The following is a 26,898-nucleotide window of genomic DNA, read 5'->3' on the forward strand; positions in this document are numbered from 1 at the left end:
CACAACAGTGAGCACAGGGTGAAATCTCATTGGTCCAGGAACTAATAGCAGAAAGATTCCAGTTTCCAGAAGTGTTCCTGTGCTTTGGGATTATATTTCTGATATTTCATGTTGAGTTCCAATTTAGGAATGCACTTTAAATCAAGACAGTTTGTAAGTGCTTTGCTGAATCACTGCCATGGAAATTCAAACAGAACTGCTCTGCACCTTCTGAGAAATTCCAACATTTAGACGTTTTGCTAACATTCCCTTTTGGAATGAAAACAAGCATCACTTAAAATTTTCCCGTGAAATATAAATTCAAGAAGTACACGTATTATAAATACAGTGGGAACTGAAGGATGGAAAGGAAAAAGAAAAGTTAAAGACAATCCCTATCTAGTCCTTAAAGTGTTTTTTTTGTTTGTTTGTTTTGTTTTTTCCTCACTGGGCTGTTCCTCTTTCCACAATTAGGGATGCTTTGCTGACTAGTACCATTAACTGTGTCACAAGCTTCATCTCGGGATTCGCAATTTTCTCCATATTGGGGTACATGGCTCATGAACACAAAGTTAAAATTGAGGATGTAGCTACTGAAGGTAGGAAATGAATACTAATTTTACCCCCTTTTTTGCAAATGTGTATATATTAATATTAGTTCAAATTAACTTGCTTGGAACTAGAACTCTGTCTTTAAATGCCTTCTTGAAATGTGAACTCTAAATGGCTTTGATTCATCTCCCCTCTACTGAACTGAGGTTCCCCAACATCTTACCCCCCCACAAGTGTTGCCTGTGCAACGAACAGGCCTTTGACCGTTTTTGATGGTTCTGGTGAGCTCAACTCTCTTGTCCTTTCACTGGTAACTCATCACACCCAACAGTTCCTTCTCCCCCACATTGCTGAAAAATAGCCTTGAGAATCCCATACAAGGTTATTCAAAGTGGAAAGAATAGCATATATTTTTTTATTATTATTACCCAACTGTCATGAGTAAATAATTAAAGTATTTTGGATATATTTTTGGTAAAATGCAAATTTTGTTTTAACAGCTACTCAGAGTGTAATGGGAAGTGAAGTAAAAGTCAACTTACTCATAATTTACCTTATTAAAATGAGCACTTTTGTGACAATAAGAAACATCATTTAATAATACTTTTCTTTTTTCTGTTTTCTATTCCAGGAGCTGGTTTAGTTTTCATCCTGTACCCAGAGGCAATTTCAACTCTTTCAGGATCTACATTTTGGGCTGTGGTGTTCTTCATCATGCTCCTTACTCTTGGCATTGACAGTTCTGTGAGTAATTTTTCCTTCTAGCCTTAACATTTTGCTTTTACTGTTATATTCCTTAAGTGGAGAGCTATCAACCTTAAGCAGGGCATTACATTTCAAATAAACATTCTGTACATTCCCTGGATCTGTTTTCACAGTCACAGGCAACATAGCAATAGTATTACTCCCAGTATTATATTTAAAGACTCACAATCATTAAGAGGTTTAGGAAAGTATCAAATCTTTTACAAGCCAGAAAATATTTACTCACTGCTACTTTTTTTACAGTGGGGCTGTTCATCAACAATTATTACTGTTTAAAGGTATAACCTAACAGCACTGCTATGAACCTGCAATAAGGTTTTGGAACCCTGCTTGCAAAACACACTAAGACATTGAGTAAAGTGGTTTCTAGAAGGGATTTTTATATGTGCTGAAGTCCATCCGTCTACTCAAGACACAATGTCTGAAGGTAGTCCCATTTTTTTCTACAAACAATGATACAGAATTTCCTGTAAATTTAGTCACAATTTAAAAATCACACCAGAATATTTCATAGTGGTTTCATTTTACTACAGTCTTGCTGTAAAATGTCCAGTCAAACAAGTGTATTTGCTCTTTCCATAATGTGGTAAGTTTTACTACACCATGATATTCAGGATCATAAAGACTTCATCCCACAAAATATTCCAAGTCCCTCAACAACTTTTGTGCTGCTTTGTTCTTGCTAAAGAGGCATCAAGATATCCTGATATATTTAGCTTAAAGGTTGAATAATTTCTGGGAATACCAAATAGGGTCTTTAAGGAATAGTGAACCATGAACAAACATTCATCCTCTTTAGCAGGGTAGGGGTTTCTTACTATTCCAAAGCATAGAAGTCTCTTTTGTAGTTCTGAATGTACAGAGTTGATCTAGGAATTTCTTGCTGGAAATGGCAAAACAGAGTGTTTCCATTGCTTGCAACCTCAGGAAAATTCATTCATTTTCAAGGACAAGAAAGGGAAAGAATCAGTTGACAAGGAGAAGATCAAAACTAAGAAAAATGAGGTTGGAGCAGGAAGCTTTGATATTCATTATCAAATAGCTGAATGAGATCTTGTGGAGTGAGGGCTGAGCTCTAAAGGTCAGATTGAAGTCTAAATGTTTCTGAAATGTTTGGATTTTTGGATTCCAGCTCAGGTTCAATGAAGTTTGAACTTTATAGACTAAGATCTGAATCCTTATACAAAAGTTAGAGGGAACATTATATCTGGGTTTGTAGCTTGGTCATTTTTCCACTATAGGCAAAGATGGAAAATGGAAATGAAGAGTTTAGCACAGTGAAAGAGCAAGAATGACCAGTAGGAAAAGGACAGAATTAAGGAGAAAATAAATGCTCAAAAGTGTTTAGATCCAAAACTGTTAACACTGCAACAGCAGTAAATTTAAGACAACGTAAAGAAACATTCGAATGGTGAAGACACAGCTTGAAATTGCAGAACACACTTTTCCTACAAGTGGAGAAAGGTCTATTTCTTGTGGAGCTAATTAAATACTGTGAACTAATGAACTGTGGCCAAGTTTATCTCTTTCTTTCTGAAAGAGGAGGGATTTGTCATCATTTCCCAAGGAAAACTCAGGTCATGCAGTACTATTTATGGTGATCTTCTCAACTCTCCCCCCCCATCTGACTGATCAAATCCCTGAAGGGAAAATTAAAATTTTTAAAGCTAAAAATCAAATAACCCCAAAGCTAGAGAAGAATAATTATACATGACTACTTGTATTCATGCACATAAGCCTCCACTGGCACAGAAATACAAAAAATTCAATGATCTGTACAAAAATGGAACTGTCACAATGTAAAAGAAAGAAATCTGACCATGCGAATTTAAGCAAGCAACAGTGAAAAGGGCAGAAAGCAGAACAAATATTTGCAAACATTTTTTTGAAGTAGGCATCTAGCTTGTTATAGGGAATTAACAAGGAGAGTAAATCGTGATACATTAAGAAATGGTCCTTTGCCAAAATAGTCCAAGCTGTCTCTTTCCATTTTCAACTTCTCCAAGGCCGATTAAGTGCCAACACAGTAGCAACTTCTGAAGAGATCAAATATTAACCCATCTTAACTGCAGGGCACCCACTGATGCCCCCTAAGACACTAGGAAATACAAACCTACACTGTGTTTTGGCGCATTTTACTTGTAAGCGTTAGTTACCTTTGAAGAAAAATTGGGTCCACTGCCCCCAGCTCCATGCCTCTAGGTAGGAATTATTCAAATTCTAAACAGACAATTCTCTGCTGCTGATTTCAACCAGAGCTGCTGGTTTCATCAAATTCTTACAGGAAAGGGACAGGCTATGTCAGCACCTACTAACCAGCTACTGTATTGCACCAAGCACTCCAGGTCTTACCATGGTCTTCTAGTATCACAAAAATAATGGAATCCAGCCTCTCCAAAATAATAAATGAATTTATTTGTTATGACAAAAGACTGAAATTACTTTTCATAGCTTCTTGGTGAGGGGGGGGCAGAATGCTTTCATTAATGGAAAGAAAACTCATAACCATTTACATAACCCAGCAATTTCAATGAAAATTTGGAAAGTACCTTTCCTATATTGCAAAACAAGGCCTAATGTTCAGCATTAACTTCTAGAAAACAAAGTAAAATTCTTTCATGTTGTCAGCAAAAAGACATTACATCAAGTTTCCTATGTAGTAATTCCTCCAAGTCTGTAAAGATTTTCATCAAACTGGAATTGGTTAAGTGGCTAAAGTGAATCTTTCTTCAGCACATTTCCCCTAGATGTTTCTTGTGCCTGTCTTTATAAGAAATATCTTAAGGAGGTTAGTTACTTAATCTACCAGCTTTTTCTCCAATGTATATTGAAATGTGTATTATTTTTCCCAAAGTACCTATTGTCCTGAGTCAGCAAAGAGTCTGCACAGGATATGGCTGTGGAGGCAACAACCATCACACTTGAGTTCCCTGACACTCTCCTGTGTGAAGAGGAGAGTTAGAAAATTAGGCCTCATAACACCAGTGATTTGCAGCTGAACTGTCAGAAAGCATAGAGGGGTTGGGTATTAATGATACCAACTGCTTTACATTCTTTGTCTGTGTTTACAACAGTCAGCAGGGTTTAACCAGAGCTCTTGCCTTCCCTCCCTCAGATGGGGGGAATGGAGGCTGTCATCACTGGCTTGGCAGATGATTTCCACATTCTGAAGCAGCACAGGAAGCTCTTCACCTTTGGTGTTTCTTTTGGCACTTTCCTACTTGCCCTTTTTTGCATCACCAATGTAAGTACAACAAAAGTTTCCATCAACCTCCTACCTTAAAAATGCAATTAACCCTATGGGATAGAATTATGGATAGGTTCAGGTGACTAGTTTTGTTATAAATGTTAGTTCTTTAACTTATGGTCAGAACAGCACTTTTAATCTCATATATATATACATATGAAGCTTCTCTGGTTTTTGGCACAAGATCACTAGCTATCAACCAAACCAAGTCCTTGTTCCAAAGAGCTGACTGTGCTACAACTGGTTTTGTTTGATTCTGTGTGCTTTGTTTTGTGTTTGTTTGGGGGGTTTTTGTTTGGTTTGGTTTTGCTTTGAACTAAGAATTTCAAGTGACCAGACCATCAGCTGGCTGCTGTCTTCTTAGAAGCAAGTAAGAAGCACTCCTTGTTAAAGGAGTGTAGAATAACGATCTCCTCTCACCCACATGTTTCTTAATGTTCCTTCATGTACCTAGATCTTATCTCTTACTCTTAACACCGTAAAAAAAAGTACACAGATAACTTACCCTGAACATCTAGTAACTGTGTTTATCACTACCATCACCCTGAATGATTTGCCTCATCTGGCTTTTGACAACTAGTTAAGGAATGAGAATCACAGTGTTCTAGGTTGAAGAGAACTTTCCTTTATTTGAGCAAAAAAAAAAAAGACAAAAAAGACCTGTAAGCAAACATGCCAAAAGTGTTAGAAAACAACTAAAACTTGAGGTAGCCTCTGTGAAAGCAGATGTGCTGAGCCTCTCTCCATCCCTAGAAATGGTTTCCAAATGTATTATTAAGATTACTCAAATGGCATAAGTTCATAAATAGCAAAGTTCTTCTCACACTAAAAGAATATCCCAATATTTGTACTCTAGTTTCCTCAGACTGGGAAACATTTGACACGCTAAAAGTAGATATATCATGCAAAATACCTATCCTTTTAATACCAAGCTATCTCTATTGATACCTAAAGTCTGAACATGCTCCTTCTTTATCTAATTTTCAATTGAAATAAAATTTCCTGAAGTATGAGATCAGAAGAAATTCAGTGTTAAGAGCCTGACCAGGTGCCAGTGGGTGCAATTCCTCTGCCTTCAAGTGAACTAAAGTAGTTCAAGATAACAACCTAGCTCCAGCTTTTAAGCTGTTAAGATTTAAGTTCACCCCTCCAGCTGCAATTCACAAAACTGCCCAGACTTGTCCAAATGTATTAGTACACGTAACTGAGGAACAACATTTCTAATGTGTACAAAATAACAAGAATAACCCGTATGAGACCATCACACGAAGTTCACGTTTCATTTTGCCCTCAGAAACATTAAGGCTGTATATTCAAAAGCAGCTGTTTCTGAAACAAATATGCTTCTTACAAAATCATATTTGTCATTCACTTTACCAAGTTTGATAGCAAAGACATTCGTTTGGAGCAGGTGTAGAGCAAAAACAAGGAGGTCAAACTCAAATGTCATTCAACAAGCAACATTTTCTTTCTAACACAACAACCAAAGTTCATTCAGTTTCCGGACAAGTCCCCACAGAATTAAAAACCTAGACAAGGCCTAAACACTGGGCTCTCTATTTTTGTAAATATGCACAGCTGTTTCAGAAAAACATCTTTTTATAAGAAAAAAAAAAAGGAAAGTGATTACAAAGATTAAAATCACCTACAGATCTAAATAGTGCAAGTGTTAATTATACCATTAGGGTAAAAACATGTAAAATGATTCCTTTGTTCCTCCCCTTCTAAACAGACATAGTCAGATTAAGTTTGGTTATAAAAGAAGATTTTAACAGAAATTTACTGCAACTACAAACATTTCAGTTATTTCCAAGTGACAAAGAATGTCCTGAAACACTTTACCCAGATTCATTTTGAAACAAGTAAACACATCATGGTCTTGTTAGCCCAAACAGTAAAATGAGCAAAATACATCAAATGACACAAATACACAGCACATTGTAAAACAAGGCAAAAAGTGGTCTAAGACTGCAGATTCACTGGACTACAGAACAAATGGCAAGGAACAAACTGACTGATAATGGCTTGTAGAAACTTGTAGAGGTCCATTCCTGCCATAAATTTAGGAAGTCCTACATTAACTGCTCTAGACGAGCCCTGCCCAACAAGTTGCTGAATATTTCCCCAAACAGCCAGTGCCTTCAGCTCCCACTGAACAGTAGTGCCAAGAGAATTCATGAATCAGGCTAAGCTGAGGCTTCTGTTTCCCAGTTAAGTGAGGACATGGATGAAAAGAAGCCTCTTTAGGAGAGTTGCAAGTCTGATTCCACTATTTTGCATGCAAATATCAACTCGTGTCTGCAGCAAGAGATCCATATTAAAATACTTGGGTTAAGATAATGTTTCAAGTAAAGCAGATTTCTGTTAAGTTGATACTAAACTACCAGGATTATTCTATCTGTAACTTGATTTTGTTGCATCTCTGAACTCCCCAATGCCAGGGTGGAATTTATGTTCTCACACTTCTGGACACATTTGCAGCTGGGACTTCAATATTGTTTGCTGTTCTTATGGAGGCAATCGGAGTTTCCTGGTTTTACGGTAAGCACTTCATTTTGCATGTGCTAAATAAACCTTTTCTAAAATTCCAGGTGCTCATGACAGACTTACACATTGTTTTAAGGGAAAACAGCATAGCCTTGTACACTTGAAACCAAGACAAGTCAGGTTTCATGGAGTGATTTTCACCTGATTCATGAACAGTGAGAAGAATGCAGACACTGAGTGGGACAAACTTTGAAACTCTGCACAGAGCCTAAGAAAATTGTCCTGTGAAAAAGATTGTGATGGGATGGAGAAGTTACTACTTCTGACAGTATTTAACAACTCTTGATATTGCTGATGACTTGCAGTAGCAGGTTTATTCCTGGTACTTTCAAAGCAAGTAGATTAACCCAAAGACAGAATCACCTGTTCCCCCTTTTCTTCTTGCCTTGAAGTCTGTATGGAACTTGCTGCCCTGATTCCCAGCAAGATTGTTCTTCCCCTGAAAGTCATCTTCATTTCTATTCAGACATAGTGTTTATAATTCATGTATGATTCAGAAGGTTCTTAGACATCATGATTCTCACTGCCACTTGCCTCCCTCAGTCACTTATTTATCCATCCATTTTGCCTCACCATGTTCTTCTAATCAAACAAGCTTTCTCTTGCAGCTAAAAATTACTGAAGAATGAATGAGGTGAAAGAATGGCATTAATGCATAAAACTGTTCTATCTACTAAAGAAAGAGTTTCTAGCTTTAATGTACTAATTGTGTCACCCAACATCAGCATGGAGCTAGCAGCACATGTGCTGTTGTCTCTCAGAATAGTAGAGGCACTGTATTTCACAGACAACTGTCTTTAATCCCCATAAAAGAGCTGAATGCAGAGGGGTGTTCACAGCTTAGCTTGGAAACAGAGGCTTCTTCAGTTAGGTAGGACAAATTATTTTCTGCTACTGTTAAAACAGGATTTACTGCACTTTACAATAGCTAAGCTTTGTATGTGGTTCACAAACTAAGCCAAGGTTAGTCAAATTTTATTTTACACCCTCTGTCCTTTATCATTCTTTCCTTTCTCCCTCTTGCCTCCCTGTGATGAGGAAAATATCTATTCATTTTTCTTAGGCACTGACAGATGTTTTTACTGACACAGCATGACCTGTTGCTTTATAAAGAACTTATTACAGCCCCAAGTGCTATTTAAACTGATTAAATCTGGCATGATCTTGTCCACCTCTTCTTTCTGATAGACCCCAGTTGCCTTAATGACCCAGCTGAATATTAAGCCAGCCTGAAGGCAAGCACTGACATTTTGGCACAGACTAAAAACATGGAAATTTAGTTCAAATTTTACCTCTGACCACTTACTATGAAGTTTCTCCTTGCAAAGGCCAACTGCAAATGTAAGAGAAGGGAGAACTAGTTTGTTCTACTTTGCAGATGTACTTGGGTAACAAGCTCGCAGACATAACTAATTTTCCTCATGTGCAACCCTGATACTATTTCTCTGATGAATATCCTAACCCAAAAAAAAAAAAAAGCCAGACACCTCTCCCACTGGCACAAAAATGCTCTCTGGTTTCAGTTGCAGGAAAATCTCTACTCAATCAGACCTTACTGTGAACACCCACACCCCCCTGAACAACAAGAACAAGCTCAGTATGAGCTCTCAATGATATTCATCCTTATCTGCAAACTCATTGTTTTCAATTACTTAAATGATTTAAAAGAAAAAAAAAAAACTCCTCAGGCTGAAATTTCAGACCAAAAGGTGAATTTATTTCTAAAAAAAAATCAGAACACCAAAACCCAGAAAAAAACCCAACCAACAAACAAACCAACCACCCCAGCCAAAGGTCAGCTGTTTGATTTTGCAGAAAGGAAAGAACTTAACCAAGCTGGCTGCTGATACTCACCTTTGCTCACAGATTGTTTTGTGTGGATGTGTGGCTGGCATGAGAGAGTATGAATGTGCACATTTCCACAGAATGGAAATACAGATGGGGCAAACCAACTTAGAAAGCTTACTGAGCTGCCATGGGGGGATATTGTTTGCTACAGTTCTGCTTGCTTTTACTTCAGCACAGTTTGCTTTTACACTAGCACATTCTTTGGGAATGGCACTGCTATGGCTCACTTCCTTCCTGCCACCAGACCAGGTAAATCACATGTATAGCATTAAAGGCAGTATTACTAATTTTTACTTTCAAAAAAAAAAAAATTCCAAATATATAAAGGAATACTATATATGACATAGCTAAACAAGACAGGAGGGGAAAACAGCCCATACAAAGATGGCTTGCAGAGATCCAAAAGACTGTTGGAGCTATGCCCTAATTCTTGGAAACATGCCCACAAATTATTTCAGCTACAGCCACTAAGCAGTTTCACCTCAGGGCCAGGACCTGCTCAAGGGCTTCTGTGCAAGTGAGTGGTTCTGAAGCCACTGGCTGAGCCTGTACAGCAGAATAACTTACCAAGTTCTAGCTGGCAGCAGGTGCAGGACTTACTGGTAACATGTAGGCTTTCATTCCATCTGAACTCTGATCTCTGCATCGGGTAAAAGATTGTTCCAATGTGAGGAGGGTAACTTGCTTTTATAGCCATAGAAATCTGCTTTTCATTCTCTTCCTAATCTGTTGGGTTTCTGTATGTTGATTTAATTCCCTTGACAACACAATATTATGTACAAATTTTCTGTGCCATTTAATAGACCATGACATAACAGAATGGTGACAATTCTCAGGCAGCTGCAGTGTTTATTAGTTCAGAAATTACACTGAAAGTCTCTTTGGGTTCAGTGTGTTTAACTAGGACCTCCCAATAAATTTTAAGTATCTTTTACTTAGTTTTCCCTGGAAAAGCAAAGAGATTATTTCCATATTCCCTACCAGGTCTCCAGCAAGTAATCTGGAGTTTTGTTTGTGGTCACGCCAGTTTCTTCCTGTAACTAAACATGTCACCCACAGTTTTGGGTTTTCATACAGAATCACAAAATAACCTGAGTAAATGCTTTCAAGAAGTGTAAAAAACCAAGCCCTACAGGTACCATCATCTGTAGCTATAACTATGCTCTGCTTTACTGATTCTTAGAACAGTTATTTGAAGACCTGTAGTACTGAAAACCCTGGTGTTGGACAGTGCAGTCTGAGAGCATGACCTCCCTGTCCCCCATTTTCAGCAGAAATCAAACACCAAGCACTGTTTGAGCTCTGCCTACATCTGTCTGGAAACACATGAATAAAATTTTTTGAGATATCTAGTCCTTGTCTTTGACCTTCTACACAATGATAAATTTCAGTCAGTATTCATAGCAGTTGAAATTCAGTCACTTTAAAGTTCACAAAAAGGCACTGCAAATAGAATCAGATTAAATTTAAAGAGCATTTGCAGATCCTCTTGGCTACTTCTCTTCACCTGTACGTAATATTTGGGCTGGAAAATCAAAGAGACATTTACACTCAAATGTCCAGACCCTGTAAATATTTTGCATCCTTGTTGCATATAAAGGATTGAGTCAAGCTGTCCCAGTTATTTATATTAAATAAATTGTACTGAACTAATCCACGTGAAGAGAAACAATCATTATGGAAAATTATACATCCTCTCTAATAAAGAAATATTCATGGCAAAAAGCTGCATTTCTACTTTTTACCTAATGGGGTTCAGGAATGAAAGTACACTTCTTGAACACAAAGTATAATAAATTATGAACAAGTAGTCTGACATGACAGAATGCACTAGAGAGATCTGTGAGCCAGCATCTCTGAGGTGTAAAGTCAGAGATTGTTTTGTTCTTAAAGAAAACAGAGAAGGATACTTTCTTCCCCTTTTTATATCGGTGATAATCATCCCATTCTAAAATGATGTAGTTTTTTACATAATTACACTGAAGAGAAGAAACGTTGCCCTAGTTCCTTGGGGAAGTGATAAAATATGAAACTCTATTTGTAATAGATATAATGAAAATTCTGTGATATTCAGTGAAACACCAAAAGGTCAGTATGCCATTAAGTGGAACATCTCCTTTGATAAATTAAGAATCATATGCATCTACCTCATTATCAGTAAGCAGTTTGTGTGAGTGAGGGCCTAGATTTTCCTTCAGTGTACTCATAATAGCATGGAGTAATCAGGTTACAATAGTCCACAACTATTAAAAAAATTTTGTCCCATTTACAGCTTAAATTCTAGATATTTGTCAAATGCCTCTTTTCAATGGTAATGCTGTCTGCAACAGGCCTGACGTGCTTTTAAAGGCATTTAAGTCTTGGACACAGTAATGTCAAAGACTCATCTAGTCACTGAAGGGAGATCAGTTTCATATATCTTCTAATTTGGAAGTCATTCGCGTCTGCTTTCTGAAAAAGAATATGTTTCGGGTATGCCAGCATCTCATCAATTTAGATTTACATCAGTCCCATGTTCACATCCATTCTAGGTGTGGACAGATTCAGTGAAGATATCCAACAAATGATGGGCTTCAAACCAGGCCTCTACTGGAGATTGTGCTGGAAGTTTGTCAGCCCTGCTTTTTTATTGGTAAGTGTTGAGAAATATTTCATCATGGAAAGAATACTAGTGTTTTGCTTCCCAGAATATACAATAGATACCAAGAGCAGGATATCCACTGCTGTGCCAGATGTTGTCGGGAGAAACAGAAGACACTCCAATTTAATTCTTTTCTCTCTTCAATTGCATTGGTTATATTTTGTATAATACATTTCAGTTTTGAAAGAGAAGCTAATTGTGGCTATGGTCGTCTTCTACTCCTTCATTTTAACGTTATTTTAAGAAAGTAGCTTTTCTTAGGGAACACGGAATGCTTATACAGACAGCTCCCTGTCCCCCCCAGTACCTACACATATTAAACACAAACCATTCTACTGGGTAAATAAACTAGCCAGGGATAAGAGATTGTGTTAGCAAGAATGTATTTTTCATTGGAGAATCCTAAGATCCCCAAATTGTGGAATGACTCCTTAGAAAAACTAATATGTGACTGCACCCAGTAATTAGCTCTGTGAAACACTGAAGAGACATATTAAATATACCTTGTGAGCTATCTGTTGTGAATCACAAGTTCTTCATTTCATTTGGGAAAAAAAAAATCCCAAAGTGTGAATTTGTTTGCTTTGTGTAAAGGTTAGATTCAGCACTACACTACAGTTTTATATTGGAATCTTTTCCTATGCATATTTTTAAATAGAAGGTCAGGATAATAACATGGAAATTTGACCTCAATATGATTTTGGGAAACTATTAATTACATTAAAGCTGTGTATTCTTAAAGCAGTACTGGTATTGAAAACATACACTGAGCAGGTTTTTATGCCAGGTCCACCTTTTTTTTTAAATATTAAAGCTTATGACTCCAATTCATCTGTAAGCACCCACCCAGCATGTATTAATTATCCTTGTAAAGACAGCTATACAAAGAAACTTATATGGAACTACATCCTGCAGCACTTCAAGAAGGCTGACTCAAGTAGAAAGGAAAAATGCTGCAGCAAGCATCCTTGGGTTTTGCACACAAGGAAACACTTAAAAATTTGAATTTTATAAAGAGAGAGCTGTAGCAATTTATCTAGAGAATGCTGGAATGTCTGTCAGCCTAACCTTCAGGTAGCTTAAGACTTCTTGGTGAAATGACCTGAATACCTTCCTAGCAAAGCCTATAAAGGTACTGCATTATCTGCAGTAGATAATGCATCTTTCAGCCATCACAAGGTACACTTGTTTTTTGCTACCTGTAAGTGCTCGAAGCTCTTTCCCCATCCTGTCTGCAGCTATGTACATAAACCCAAGAAAAATTTCTAAATGGAATTAATATTTTTCTAAGCAGATTTCACACTATCAGCTCCCTTTAACCCACACCATTGGTCTCCTTATGCAGCCTTTGAAACCCTAGGCTCAAAGTACTCTAATTTGAAATTGCATATATGGAGCAGAATGTATAGACCCAGAGAACCAAATCAAGGTACTCTGCATGTTACATATGGATTTAACAGGAGGGAAGTAGGGTGGCACCCCACTCTTTCCTTCTTGCACCTGGCACTGGACAGGATAGCACAGGAATTAAAAAACAACTTCTTTTTCCAGGCCTTGAGGCTGCTTGACCTTTCCTCAGTAAATGTATCACCCTGGAATGTGCATTATGCCTCTCATTGAAAAATAGGTACAAAGCTTCTAAATGAAACCTAATGTCCCTGGAAAACAAAGGGGAAAACAGTACACCCTGCAGAGATTTTTCTTGACTACAGAATCCCTTTTTGTTTCTGTAACACTAGTTTAAATGAGGCAGTAGAAGACAATCAGCTGATCTTCCCATCAAAACTTGAAATAATCTGTGTCTGGAGTTAACTAAAGTGAGCTGTTAACACTAGTAAACACATCAAGAACCTAAGCAGCAAGAGGCACGAAGTAAATAGGCTGAAGATAAATAGTAGGGCTGGTTTGAAACATACCTTAGTGTGACTGCCTAATAGAACACATGGAATCAGTTTTCCAGTAACTTTCTTCATCTTAAAACTATGGCCTGTGTTATTGTGTTTCTCCCCCAGTTTGTCGTGATAGTCAGCATAATAAATTTCAAACCTCTGACCTACGACGACTACACCTTCCCTCTCTGGGCCAACCGCATTGGCTGGGGAATAGCATTATCTTCCATGGTACTTGTGCCTGCCTATATCATCTATAAATTTATGAACGTGCGTGGGACCTTTAAAGAAGTAAGTGGAGCACTAATCAAATGTCATGAAATGTTGCTGTGAAATGAAATGGCTGGATCTAAGTTGGCAGTTTATTTCCTCTTACTCCCGAAACTTATTACTTATGAGTGACCTTTTGAATCCGTCCATCAGACAGATCAGAGTTTTGGGGTAGGATTACTGCGTGCTGGCTGAGTTTCTAGAGAGAAATTGGCTTTCCAGACAGCACCATTATAAGTTTGAAAAATTATTTTTGATGCCTGTAATTAATCCAGTTGATGTGACTAAATTTTGCTTATTAGCAAAAAATGTACAAATTATGGTATCTTCATATTCAGCTCTGAGGTATGGTCCTCACACAGTTCTACCCGAACAGAGTTCAGTCCAAGGTATGCTTTATCACTCTGTACTAGAATGTAAACTGTTATATGTACAAAGTTAATTTAGACTTCTCCTATTTTAGCACTGTAAGAACCTCTAAACATATATCCCCAGGCTGGGAGAGTGAGATGTGCCCATAAGGTAGCTCTGTGTTCAGGTTGGCCATTTTTCAGTTAATGATCATCCAGCACAACCAGAAGAAATGCCTTACTGGATCACAGCAACAGATCCATTTAGCCCAGTATTCTCTCTTTAACAGCAACCACGTTGTATTTTACTTTCTCTGGCAAATATTTATCCTTATCATCTGTTTTACTGGAATTATTTCAACATTCTGGATATCAGAAAACTTGAAGAAACTTAATATTCAGTATAGGCCAAGGTGCTGAAGTAGATCTGGAAATCAAGAAAATTCTGATATAGCACCACTTATGTTCTCATCTAGCCTGTTGCTTCTTAACTACTTCAGTAGAAGAGCCAGGGTACCAGACAGAAGCATCTTGCACTACATAAACCCACTTCAAGCATAATGTGCCTACTCTGTGTACTGAATAAAGCAGAAATAGTGGGGAAAAAATTTGTGACCGTCTTATTCTATTGATTTGCCGAGCAGCAAGAGGATTAACATAGAAAACCTAAATAGTGTCCTTGAAATTTCATTTGTATGCTTATGTGTAATATTAATGTATTAATTCTATTGAAAAGAACCTCTTTCTGTAGGAAAAATGCATCCATATTTCCTTACAGTTCACTCCCCTGTACTTTTCTTCATCTGTTCAAAAAGGCACAGGATTAAGGTTCACTAACCATATCATTTTTACCATCATAATTATTTTACCATCACTGTGATAGTAAATTACCTACAGTCTTAAATGGTGCTCAGAAGACTCCTCACTGTTATACAGCATCAATTTTTTTCCCCATCACATCATAATTTTATAACCTAATCTAGACTCCCTGATTTACACCCAATTGCATTGCTTTCCTTTCCTACAGCTGGAGTTACACAGTGGTGTAGCAAGATACTGACACTGAGGCAAATCACTGAACCATCACCATACAGATAATTAAGCATAAAATAGGATCTCAGCCTTTACATAAATAGGTCACAACCCCCTCACATTGACCTGGCAGACCCAAAGGAGCAAAGGTCTTGTTTCTGAAACCTTACAGTCACCTTATTTAATGTTCACCCTCAGAAAGGCAGCCCAAAGTGGGAACCCCTTGTCAGCTGCCCTGTTTTCATTGTGTCTACCATGTTGTACACAATTTCTGGATCTCATTTCCAGCAATTCTATACACCCTTTGTTTTGTTCCATTCTGGGGGGTTTACAAACTCATTTTCTAGAAGCATCTAAGTCTCAAAAAATAATTTGTACTGACCCATCAGGTTTTTCCCTGATTACTCAAGTTTACTGGTATGGGGATGCAGAAGGCTTTGGGCAAAACCATTCTGTCATTCATTTTGTGTTGTTTGGGTTTGTCTGTTACTGTAAACAGCAGTCTCCAGTTTTCCCATAAGAATTGCAGCAAAAGTCTAGTGTATCATAGCCAAGTATCTATCAAAAGATATGACACCCTAAATTGTGGCACTTAAAAGTATGGGGAAAGGTATGTTCTTATTCTAGTGGGAACTCCCTGAGTTGGTTGAAAGTTCCTGATAAACCAAATACTACATATGATCTCAAAGGGCACAGCATGGGGTAGACAAGGGAGTGAGCTGGGAAAAAGCCAGTAGCTCCTTCCTCTCCCACTCTGGGACTGGTCAACCCTGTTACAGCACCAACAGGAAAGCGTGAATTTAGGAGATGTAAGGCCTGTGATACCAACTTGTTCCTGATGTTCTTTTCCATATGCACTTGCTAAATATTTGGACTTAGTATTTGCATAAACTTTCTACTGTTGTTTCTTGTATTAAAGGCTAACACCCAAGGGCTTATAATAAGCTCATTCTCTCAGTGACTAAGGTAAAGGCACAGGATGCAGTGATATTAAAGATTTAAGTTACCACTTTAAATAAAGTTCATGCTACTTCGCCACTATAGATTGAGGATTACATACATAATCCCACTTCATATGGCTGACTTTTTCCTTTTCTTCCTTTAGAGACTAGCTTACTGCATCACACCTGAAAATGAGCACCAACTCGTGGCCCAGGGAAATGTCAGGCAATTTAAGGTTTGTACTCCTTTCACATGCCTCCTCTCCCCATACCAACCCTTTCATGTCTTTAGCAACAACTGCAGCTTTGCACCAACGTCCTCATAGTGACTTCCTTTGCAGGTCTGTATTCTTACAGTCTACTGGTCTGTGGTACTGAGGCTCAGCACCACAAGCATCATTTTGGGCTGTATTTGAATACACAGAGATCTCACAAAGAGACAAATGTATTTCCAGACTATCATTATGCATTTGAACAGGTCATGGCCTCTCACTCAGTTACTGCACAGCAATCTGAAGTCCTGTTTCCAAAACTGCAATTACATCCCACAGCACGTGGTAAACACGAAAACAAGTATCCAGTGTCAGAGCTTACATGTAATGGCCATGATAAAAAAAAAGTGCTAGGTTATGTGGAACAGGCTTTCCCCACAGGCCCCCAGCTGATTGAAAACACTACTGGGGACTTCTTAAACCGTGAAAAATACGCTATAGGTTTCCAAATACTGCTTTCCTTTTAGCAAATAAAATGAGCTTATTGAAATAAACTCTTTTTTTGTAGAAGATAAAAGGGATGCAAATATGAAGCTTGTTACGCTTATCAGCATTCATGCTGGACCACTTTCTGTCTTCAAAGCTGAAAGCCACTAGAATTATGCACACCTCCGCAAAACGTGACCCAGATTTTATAGTGGTGGTTTGTATGTTGATATTGAAAAAATAAATCTGCCTTTTGCTTATTCTGAAAAATGCTGTTTGAAGTATAATTTTAAAGGAAATAATCCAAGTGTGGATTTATGGGATGCAGAATGAAAGCAGGAAGAAAAGGCTTCCTGTTCCATGACCACAATTTATTTGATGTGGCCAAGAATATGTAACAGCACAGCACCTCTTCCTGCCTTCTCCTTCTCCTGTTTCTGCCAGATGATTTACAGTTCCAGCTGTACATAACTCGTTTTTTCCAGAGGCAGATGTTCCTGTGTGAAAGGGCTATAAACAGCCTTTCCTACACAGCACTGGTCATCTGAACCCAAATCTATAATGGTAAAGAGGAAGCAAATTAATTTCATATAAATTTGAAAAGGTTGCCCTCAGAAGTCAACTCCTCATGATACCTCAAACCATGCCAAACACAAGGGCATTTTAATTTGGTGCCATCTTCAATTAACAGCTAAGAATGGGTTTGCTAGTGCTAAAGCATAGCTAATGTTTTGTTCACAATGTTTAAAACATTTTGTAAACAAAACATTGCCTACCATAACCAAACAAACATTTTATTCTCATACATGTTCAGCAGTTCCAAATTCTAAAACTGAGCTGAGAGCTGACTAAGCAGCTTTTATATTCAGCATATTTTTTACTGCAAAGTGGAATGCACAGAAATTTAGTTACATAAAGGATACCCTATCCTTTATTTTGAAACCTCTTTGTAACTCTATATTTGTCAACCAATGCATCTCTCACTATCATCATCTGAGTCAAGAAAGTTATTTAACCACTATTTCTGTTTCCTTACAGCTCCAACACTGGCTAACAATATGACAACCAACAGGTCAAGGAAAAAGCCCACGTGTTAAGCTAAACTGAAAATACAGTAAAGTCAAGTTCAAAGCTCCCTCAATTATGCTTGGCCCAGGTTGGCTCAGAGCTTATCTACTGACTCTTTGAGGGAAGACATCTGCTCTCTGTTGTCAATGCCTCCCTTCTATTACTTGGCTTCAAATGATCTTTAAAGACTCCGTTTAATTTTTCTTGCATCCTTTGGTGCCATGAAATCCCTACGTGACCAAAACTTGTGAGTTTTGCTATTGGCAGAAGTGGAGGAGGGGGGAGCAGAGAAAAAAAAAAAAGCAATCAGCATAAGTTAAATGCCTTTTTTATTGTGAAGAAGTGAATTCAACTTGTCTGACAGTAATAATTACTTCAGATACTCATGCCACAACCTATCGTAAACAAACACCACCTGAACATTCTTAGGCCTAAGGAAAGAGTACATCTCAATTATGAGGAAAGCAACTTGAACTATGTACTCCTGTCATTAGCTTTCTTGCCATACTATCCTTTGGGATATGAGTTTGCATCCTACTGAAGTGAAGACTCAGTGCTTCATTTTCAGTGGTTTGTTATTAGTTTCTACTCTCGGTGAAGAACCTTGTCCTTGCTGGGTATGTCCATGCCATTTTCTGCCCAGTTTAATTCCACAAGCTGAAGAGTAGCAGGAACAGAATTCCTGTTACAGCTACTAGTACAGAACACAGCTTAATACCACACTGTACTTCATGAAAAATATTCCCTTCTGTCATATGAAATGGCTTTATCATATGATCCACACTCCGCAGACTTTGCCAGCCAAGTATGAAAGTTACATCCAAATAGACAGACTTTCATCTTTTTTTATATTTTGTTCCAAATAAAGAATGTAAAATATATAGAGATAATTTTTAGAACTATATAATTACCCAGTGGCACAAAAATACCAGACTCTGGCTTTATTCTCCTGCTGTGAACATGCTATTATTATAATTTAACCTGAATTCACCTACCAAATAATAGTAAGATTGCGTTGAATAATTTAAAAGGATATTTTAGGCACACTCAGCTCTCTAATCCTATTCCAGCTCTTCTTTCTAGTAGTATTATGCAAAGTAGAAGATACAGAACAAACTCTGCATTTGGGTGCTGTTCTTATTCTGTGGTCACTTGTCACTGTTGTACCTTTCCAGTGATCACTGCATTCGGTAGCTCTGATTTGTTTCTTGTAATTATTTACCACTAGATCTACAGTAATTTTCAGAGGCCGTAGCTTCTCAGCTGGATCCAACTCAGCATTTACCTCTGGACATTACCTCTGAATTTTTTTTGTCTCTATACATTCAATTCAGCTTGTCTGTTAAATGTATGTAGTGCTTCCTCTTTTTAAAGAGATATTTTAAAAGGATGGGCCTTTTTTATTTATAAAACATTTTTATTGAGTTCTTTCTTTTTTAAAATAGACCAGTTTAGAAGTCCCAAGTGATTTTGGCTTTTTCTGTCAAATATTGATTTCTGTTCAAAGAATGAAAGGGAAATTTCTCTCCTTATTCATCCTTTTCTTCCAACATGTTCAATACTCAGAATGTATCAAATACTGTCCTTTTCTTAAAGAGTCTCCATGACAAATAGTAATTTTATTTAAACAGGGTTTTAAATTCAAAGAATATTTTCTTCTAATTATAAAGAAAGTCATATTTGCTGGCCCAGCTGCTGGCCAAAGGCTGCTTAAACCCTGTTATTAAATAGATTTCAATAATTAAGGGATTCCAAATATTATGGTTCCAGGGCTGTAAGTACACAACAGGCTAAACAGTGAAAATATGTTGAGGGCTTCAAAAAAGTCATCCCACCAATTTCACAGTTAATCCCATTTTTATTGTTTGCTGAACTACATGAGAATCTTTTCATTGTTATAAATTTACTTTTCAACAGTACAGCTGCTTCAGTGACTGGCTTGGCATGGCTCAAAAGCTTCTTAGCAGAGATGTGATTACTAAGTTTTGAAACTCTTGAGGGCTGCTTAACCTGGAGCTTTAATAGTCTGTCACATCACACATTGCTTGCTTCGTTCGTGATTGGAAATGCTGAAAACCTGCATTAATGTTGACTTGTGACACACCCAATCACCCCCATCCATCCAGCAGAACCCACGTAGGAAAAGGTACATTTCATCACCACTCTGCTCTGAAATAGGAGCAAAGCTCTCTTAGCATGGGAGGGAAGTCAGCCTTACCCAGCATGTTCGGGTTTGATTGTATTTTTAACACCAACTCCCAAGGCAATTAGCTACTACATTATTTTTATTTCTGTTACTGTGTAACTTAGGTTTAGTGTAGTATTTATAGCTCAGGACTCCATTGCACTATTGCCACCTTGTTCTGAAGTTTTGTTGGTAAAGAACTTGCAATCTATACAAAACACAGAAGTCATATCAGACAAAACAGGAATCTTACTGCCACAATTAACCTGAATGAAGAAGACAATACACAGGGCATGACTGCATACCTAGACTTTAAGTTCAGGATGTTGCCCAAGGAAAGCCTCCCCCAAAATAATGCAACTTTTATCCCAGAGACAAAAGAACAATGTCTTCAGCTCTCCACTGAATAAGATGATGAACTACCTCATGCCTCTTGGATGATAAATGATGCCAATAGACACAGACTATCATCCATTCAAATGACAAATACTTTTGTGAAGTATTTCCTTTACTCCACTCAATGATATGGTACAGACAGTCCCAAAAGAAGCCATAACACTGGCCCCCACCTCCTCTTAGGGACCTGCTTTGAGCTCCCAAATACGTTGTCAACAGGAAAATATCAAATGCCACTAAAGTTATTCATCTCCCTTCAGTTCACATGTCTGTAGTTTAAAAAAAAAAAAAAAAAAAACAAAACCAAAAAACACACCACCCAGTCAGGTTCTTATCACCCATGTGGTTTAACTACAAGTCTTCCTGTAACTGTGTCTTGAATTTTCGGCCCAGCAGCTCACTCCTTCTCCCTCAGCTGTACTTATTACAGGGACAGACCCACTCTGGGGAACAGTGCTCTCCCAGATATCCCTGTGGGAGGGCAAGTGAACACTGGTTGAGTATGCAGCCTGCTTCCAGAAGAAGAAAATGTTTGGTACAAACTTATTCAAGACATAACATCATCTGCTTGTTAATTGTGTTTGTTGTTTTGGTAACAAGCCAGTGGGAAAAAAATCAGTGAAGCAATTAAATAGCTCATTTGGCAGTTCTAGAAAATATTTCCTTAAAAGCCTTTTCTTAATCTGATAAAGGAAGCAGCTGTCATACATTAGCATGTCTCTTCTGACCTTTCTTTCGACCAGTGAAAAAGACCTGTCTGTGATCCACAGTGTTCCATCAACCCACAGAAACTTAGTTAGCACCAAAGAAAGAGATCCTCCATTGTTTCTTTGTACCCCTCCCTGCTCTCATTCAGCAAGAAAATTCTTCTCATCCTTGGTACTGTTCCAAAGCTACATTACTAAAGCTCCACAGATTTAGATTTCTGGAAGAAACAGCGAGTCTTTCATGCACAATAGTTCAAAAAGCTCTAGTGCTATTTAGTGTCTGGCCCCTGTTGGACACATCTTTTTTGTCAGTCCTTCTCGTTGTTCCATCACGTCCTGAGACACACACCCTGGCAACACTTGAAAGGCATCTTACCATGGTGAGGGATAATGCAGGATATCCAGGATCAAACACAGTATTTTAAATATAGAAAGTAGGAGAAGTACTTGGCTGTTACTATTGTGTGTGTTCCCTGACTGCACGTGCAATGTGTGCCGTATGTCATTTTCCCAGAGGAAATTTCCTATACTTGGTCATTTCTTCTCAGCAAAATACCATTTGAGTGTTATTATTTAAAAAGGTCAAACCCAAACATTTTGTATATACATCCAACTTTTTATGCTATTGTTTTGACATGAATTAAGTTTATTTTGTGCTGTTAGGTTGTAGGAGGCTATATCAAAAGTTCTTTCTCTGTTAATGTCTCTTTTGCAGTTCTTCCAATTCATACAGCATTAAATAGCAGATACTTGTTTTTAGGGGAGTAGATAGCTTTCATTCATATCCTAGGCTGCTTCATTAAGTTCCATGAGGCACTGGCAAATGCTTAAGAATTTCTTTCCAAAGAACCAAATTAAAACCATAGATCAGCAATTTCAAAAAAGAGATGAGACCTAAAGATGTTTTATTTGCAGTGCCCTGTAAAACATTTTAAAATGAATCTGAAGGACTCAGATATCACAGTTATCACAGTTCAACACATGGCAGTGTACAGCCTACCTGCAAAAGTTGTGTCAACTCTGAGCCTCTCAGAGCTGTAAAATAGGATAATTTTGTTCTAACACACTTTATTTCCTCAGTACCAAGAATATTTATGGTCCACAGATCACCTCATGTGTAAGAACTCAATTTTCTTAATGTAAAGGCAAAGATGATGTTTGAGATTAGACCCTTGAATCACCTGGGAGACTTTTCCAGTCTACCTTCCTCTGACTCACACAATGTTCCTGCTCACCCCACTCACCTGTGGGCTCACCCCACTAGCCAGAGGAAAGTCAAACTGTTAAAGGATGATGCTAAACTGTTTATTGAAGTGAGAAATAAGACCTTGGAGTGACCATACCAGGTTCATATCTATATACAATCAGAAAGGAGCATATGGACTATTTTAAGCAAAGCTGGCCAGAAATCACCATAAAGGACTGAATCTGTGAGCTGCTTGGACACCTGAGTTATGACAGGTCTTCATTTACTACACTAATAATACTCTGGTACATGAGAAGGCCAGCCATGTTCTGGCTTACTTTTGAAGAAAGGCACACAAGTACATGACACTGCAAAACAGTCTGAAAAAAAAAATTTAGAACTTAATTTACAGAAATTAAACACGCAGTTAAGCTCTGTTACACTGTGACCTTGCATCATTGAGTTTCAGAAGGGATCATATGCAGGCAATTGTTCTGTGTCAAACATCCATGTTTGAGTGTTTCTGTGCTGTAGAAAATAGTTTTTTGTTCAGCCGTTTCAGTCTGTTGTAACTCAGACCTCAGTTGGAACATTTCACCAAGCACTTGCCCCTCTCTAATCCATATTCTCAAAGAACAGTTTTTGCTGACAACCATCCAAGAGCACTCAGACTGACCAAGCAGGAACACGTGTTCCTTATTTGTTCTGCCTGTTTAAGTTTAACTGGGGAATGACAAGACTTGTAAACCATGCCATGCACAGAGAAACTTTTCCTAGACCAAAAAATTGCAGATTTTTTGCACATTGTTCCTAATAAAATTTAATTCAATGTAGGACCAGGATCCTCAGCTGGTGATTAATTTGCACAGTGGTACTCTTCACTGCCCAAGACCAAATTCAGATGCATCTACATGCATCAGAGACTACTATAGAGAACTAGGAGGCCAATAAAAACACTTCAACCATTAGGAAAACACAACAGGGTAATTAGAGTTGCATTTAAAAGAAAATTTGCTTAGACAAACTGCAATCACTGTATGACTGATGGAGCAGAAATAAGCAGAGAAACAGAAGACCACCAGAAGAATATAAGTGACATAGATATCATGGCTGTGGTCAGTGAAAGTGTCCTGCTCAGAAGGACATGTGGGTGTTCAGATCCAAGTAGTTTGGCAGAGAAAGGGAGAAACTGAGAGGTTTAAGTCTCAGTCCAGCAGCTCAGCATTCACGTCCATTAACACTGAATTAGTTTCCAGAAGAACTGTGGGCCTTTTCTGCCCAAGCACGAACAGCAAGATTGAGCCACCAGTGCTTTGCTTCCCTCCTTTCTTTCAGTGTTTCTTTGGCTGCCATACTAAACATAAGTTGCTGAATTTCTTCAACAAGGAAATAGAACAAATGCAGTGAACTAAGAGAATTACTAAGCCTTAAGATGGCTCTCTTTTAAAGGTGTCATGTTGTTTCTTGGTCACTGCCAAGAGGCCTCAAACTTGCAGGTGAGCTGCATCTGTAATTTACCTTGCACTCTGTGAACCTGTCTGCAAGACTTAACTCTTATTTGTGATGGGCAATATCAGTTAAAAAGGGAGAACCTCCAAATAGTACATTTTGAAAATAAATTCTAATAGGTGTGATGAAGATTTGCCTTACAAATAAAAGCTTTATAGTGAGCATTTACTTGGCTTACACCAGTGTTTTACTTAATTTTTAATGCCTTTTTATAGCAGTGACTAGAATTTACCTTAGATAAGGGTTCCTCTGTATAGGAACTATTTTAATATTTTTACCAGGTTTTTTTAATTTTCATAGAATATGTGTATATTGTAAGGCGAGAAATTCAACTTTGATGTAACAAGGGTATCACACAAGACCTATCTCTCCATTATAAGATTTTCAGTCTAGTTCAATAACATGTTGGCCTTTGATCATAAATGTAAAAATGTGATAAAGGAGAATAGAATATTACCTACAGCTAATGCACATTGTAGCACAATATTCTCCATTGCTGCCTTAATCTCATAAAATGAAGTCATGTGTTTTTAATTTCTATTCAAAAAAAAAAAAAAAAATCCAGAGCATCCTTTGGCTGCAGTTTTGTGTTGTTAGATGACTTCACATCAAACCAAATGTGTTAGTGTCCAGTAGATCTACTTCCAAAGCAAGAGAACACATTGCAGTTTTCGGGAATAAGTTTTCATAGGAGCTCAAAATTTGCCAGTAGTATAAATACTCTCCAAAGTGCCCCAGTGACCAAAAGTGTCCAAACACAGACACAATATGTCCATGCCTGATTCCATGAACTGTGCAATCTGAATCTGCAGGTCCATTTACCTTTACTTTTTTTTTTGCCCCTTTTTTTTTTTTTAAGTCTTTGGTTATCTGGGGAAATGGCATTCCACAATTTTTTTTCTCTCTTTTTTGTTTTTTTTTTGGTTTTTTGGTTTTTTTTCCAAAGGGGGACACCTACATGCCCACGTGTGTAATTAGAAACAAGTACATTTCTTATAAATATGGATATGGATGTGTGTGATGTGTGTTGGTTAACTATACTTAAAATGCTGATAAAGATGGTGAATGTAAAGTATTTGTCCTCATACCTCTGTCTTTCTGTGATCAGTGTAAATAAAATCTGTTTTAAGCTGTGCATTAATGTAACAGATTATCCCAATATTGTGTATAAAATTATTTAAATAAAATCTGACAAATATGCACATAGAAAGAGTATCAAGAAAAGTCTTATGTACCAAAAATTTACCTATGACAGTCAATTAAAAGGTGAAATGAAAGTTCTGCTTGTTGTCAATCCTATTCTCAGCTAAAGCTTCACAGGGGCTGCTGGTCCTTGGCTCAGCATTGATCTCTCCCCAGAGCTGGAATGCTTGACTCCCAGGGACAGGCACCTCTGGAGCAGGATCTGAGAGCAGCAGGGAAAGGGTCTCTAGGAGCCAGTCTTGAGCTGACTCTAAACCCCGGCAGAGAGGTAAAAGCAAAATCCCAAAAGGGAGGAAACCCATGTAGCTCAGCCCTCAGGAGCCCACTGACATCTCTTGGTGTCAGTGGACGCAGTGGGCAGATGAATTTCTACATCTGAACTACTCTCAGGAATGTAACTACAGTAATGCAGTGGGAACCACAGATTGAAAAGAAATAATCAAGACCTGTTAGGAGCACAAATCAAAAGGCATAGCCCAGCAGATATAATTCCCCAAGGCTACATTGTTTTCCTTTTTACAAGCAATGCCTTTTGCCCCATTAATTTTGCCTTAAGTAGTAGTAGTAGTCATAAGCACATCATCCTTAATTTATGGATCAGCCAGGAAAAGGCTCTTATCCAACATGAAGGAAGAATAGGTAACAATTATTATTTTATATTTTTACACTATAAAACTTACACCATCTTCTTATATTTCTACATGGAACATCACAAAATTATGAAAAGCCCTATTTCCAAAGGTGCATTTTGTTAGGCAATCTCTCTTATCTACATAGACATTTGATCCTTGGCATGTACAGAAGCTAATTGAACTTTCCTCAGTGCTTTTTTTTTAAAGCAGATCTCAATATTATTAAGGCACAGCCATCAATTGTTTATATTCCTCAAGCAAGGAAAAACACGGTTTAAATTATTTTAATACATCTAAAAACTGAATAACAAAATTTTTGGATGTCAGTTTTTAATAATGTCAAACACCTGAACCCACAAATTAGTATTAAAAAATTAAAAGTTAATTCATTTAAAAATGCTTTAAGAGAAACTTCTGTGAAACATTTCATCAATTTGCTGTTCAGCAAAAATCTGTTCACAAAATTTTACCACGACATTCTCCTATCAACCATTTTCACCAAGCTTCAGTCAACTGGCAAGTCTTTGAGACTCAGCATTAGGACATTATTATGGAAGTAGAACTAGGCAGGGATTACTTAAAATAACGGAATAGTTTTGTCCTCCTGGAACAAGGAGAAACCAAGTTTCCTGTCTGTTTTTGGATACCTACATCATCTCATCTGATATTCCCCTAATTTACCCTAAAAGCAGGAATGTAAGTAACAACCTATTTCAACACCCAAAACAGAAGAGGCAGATTAGGCACTGGGTGCTGTTAGTGGTACCATGAAGTGTCAGCATCCCTGATTCTTCAGCATCTCAGATTCATACAAGTAAACAGGAAATTTCAGTTTGCTCTCTTACCTAAGCTAATATTTATAACCTAAGTTAGTTTAAAATGCAGAAGCACAACAAAAAAATATCTTTGAAAAGAAAATTGAAGGCTAGGAAAAGTCAAAACACCTCTGGTTGTTTTTTATTATAAAACAAATCAACAATACTGCCAGAAAGTTTAAATATAATGCTCTTCTAAATGCAAAGAGAACAAAGAGAGAAATTAAATGATGTGTTTGAAAGTAGCAACTAAAGTAACAAACACTTCTTTTAAAAAGTTCAGAGAAACCAGTTTAGCCTTTTTAAAACAGTGCACTGTTATAATTGAAAGAGATCCAGAAATGCCTACTTGCATAATCCACCAATTATTCCAGCAATAAATCAAAAGCAATTCCTAGAGAACAGAAAGGCCCTCTGCTTCCTCAGCTGTAAAAATAG

General features: G+C 37.6%; 1 protein-coding gene across 1 annotated transcript in view; it reads left to right on the forward strand.

The window, feature by feature from the left end:
• The window catches only part of SLC6A2 (solute carrier family 6 member 2), a 67,125-nt gene extending 42,105 nt beyond the window's left edge, over positions 1-25,020 (forward strand). Inside the window, exons 7-14 of the mRNA XM_032701474.1 lie at positions 454-578; positions 1,163-1,275; positions 4,412-4,540; positions 6,985-7,084; positions 11,470-11,570; positions 13,592-13,759; positions 16,226-16,297; positions 17,798-25,020. Of these exons, the coding sequence (XP_032557365.1) occupies positions 454-578; positions 1,163-1,275; positions 4,412-4,540; positions 6,985-7,084; positions 11,470-11,570; positions 13,592-13,759; positions 16,226-16,297; positions 17,798-17,821 (832 nt within the window). The 3' untranslated portion in view covers positions 17,822-25,020. The remainder of the gene's footprint in view (positions 1-453; positions 579-1,162; positions 1,276-4,411; positions 4,541-6,984; positions 7,085-11,469; positions 11,571-13,591; positions 13,760-16,225; positions 16,298-17,797) is intronic.
• Positions 25,021-26,898: the final 1,878 nt, after the last annotated feature.

Source organism: Chiroxiphia lanceolata, chromosome 13 (assembly GCF_009829145.1).
Source record: "Chiroxiphia lanceolata isolate bChiLan1 chromosome 13, bChiLan1.pri, whole genome shotgun sequence".
NCBI classification, from domain to species: Eukaryota; Metazoa; Chordata; class Aves; order Passeriformes; family Pipridae; genus Chiroxiphia; species Chiroxiphia lanceolata.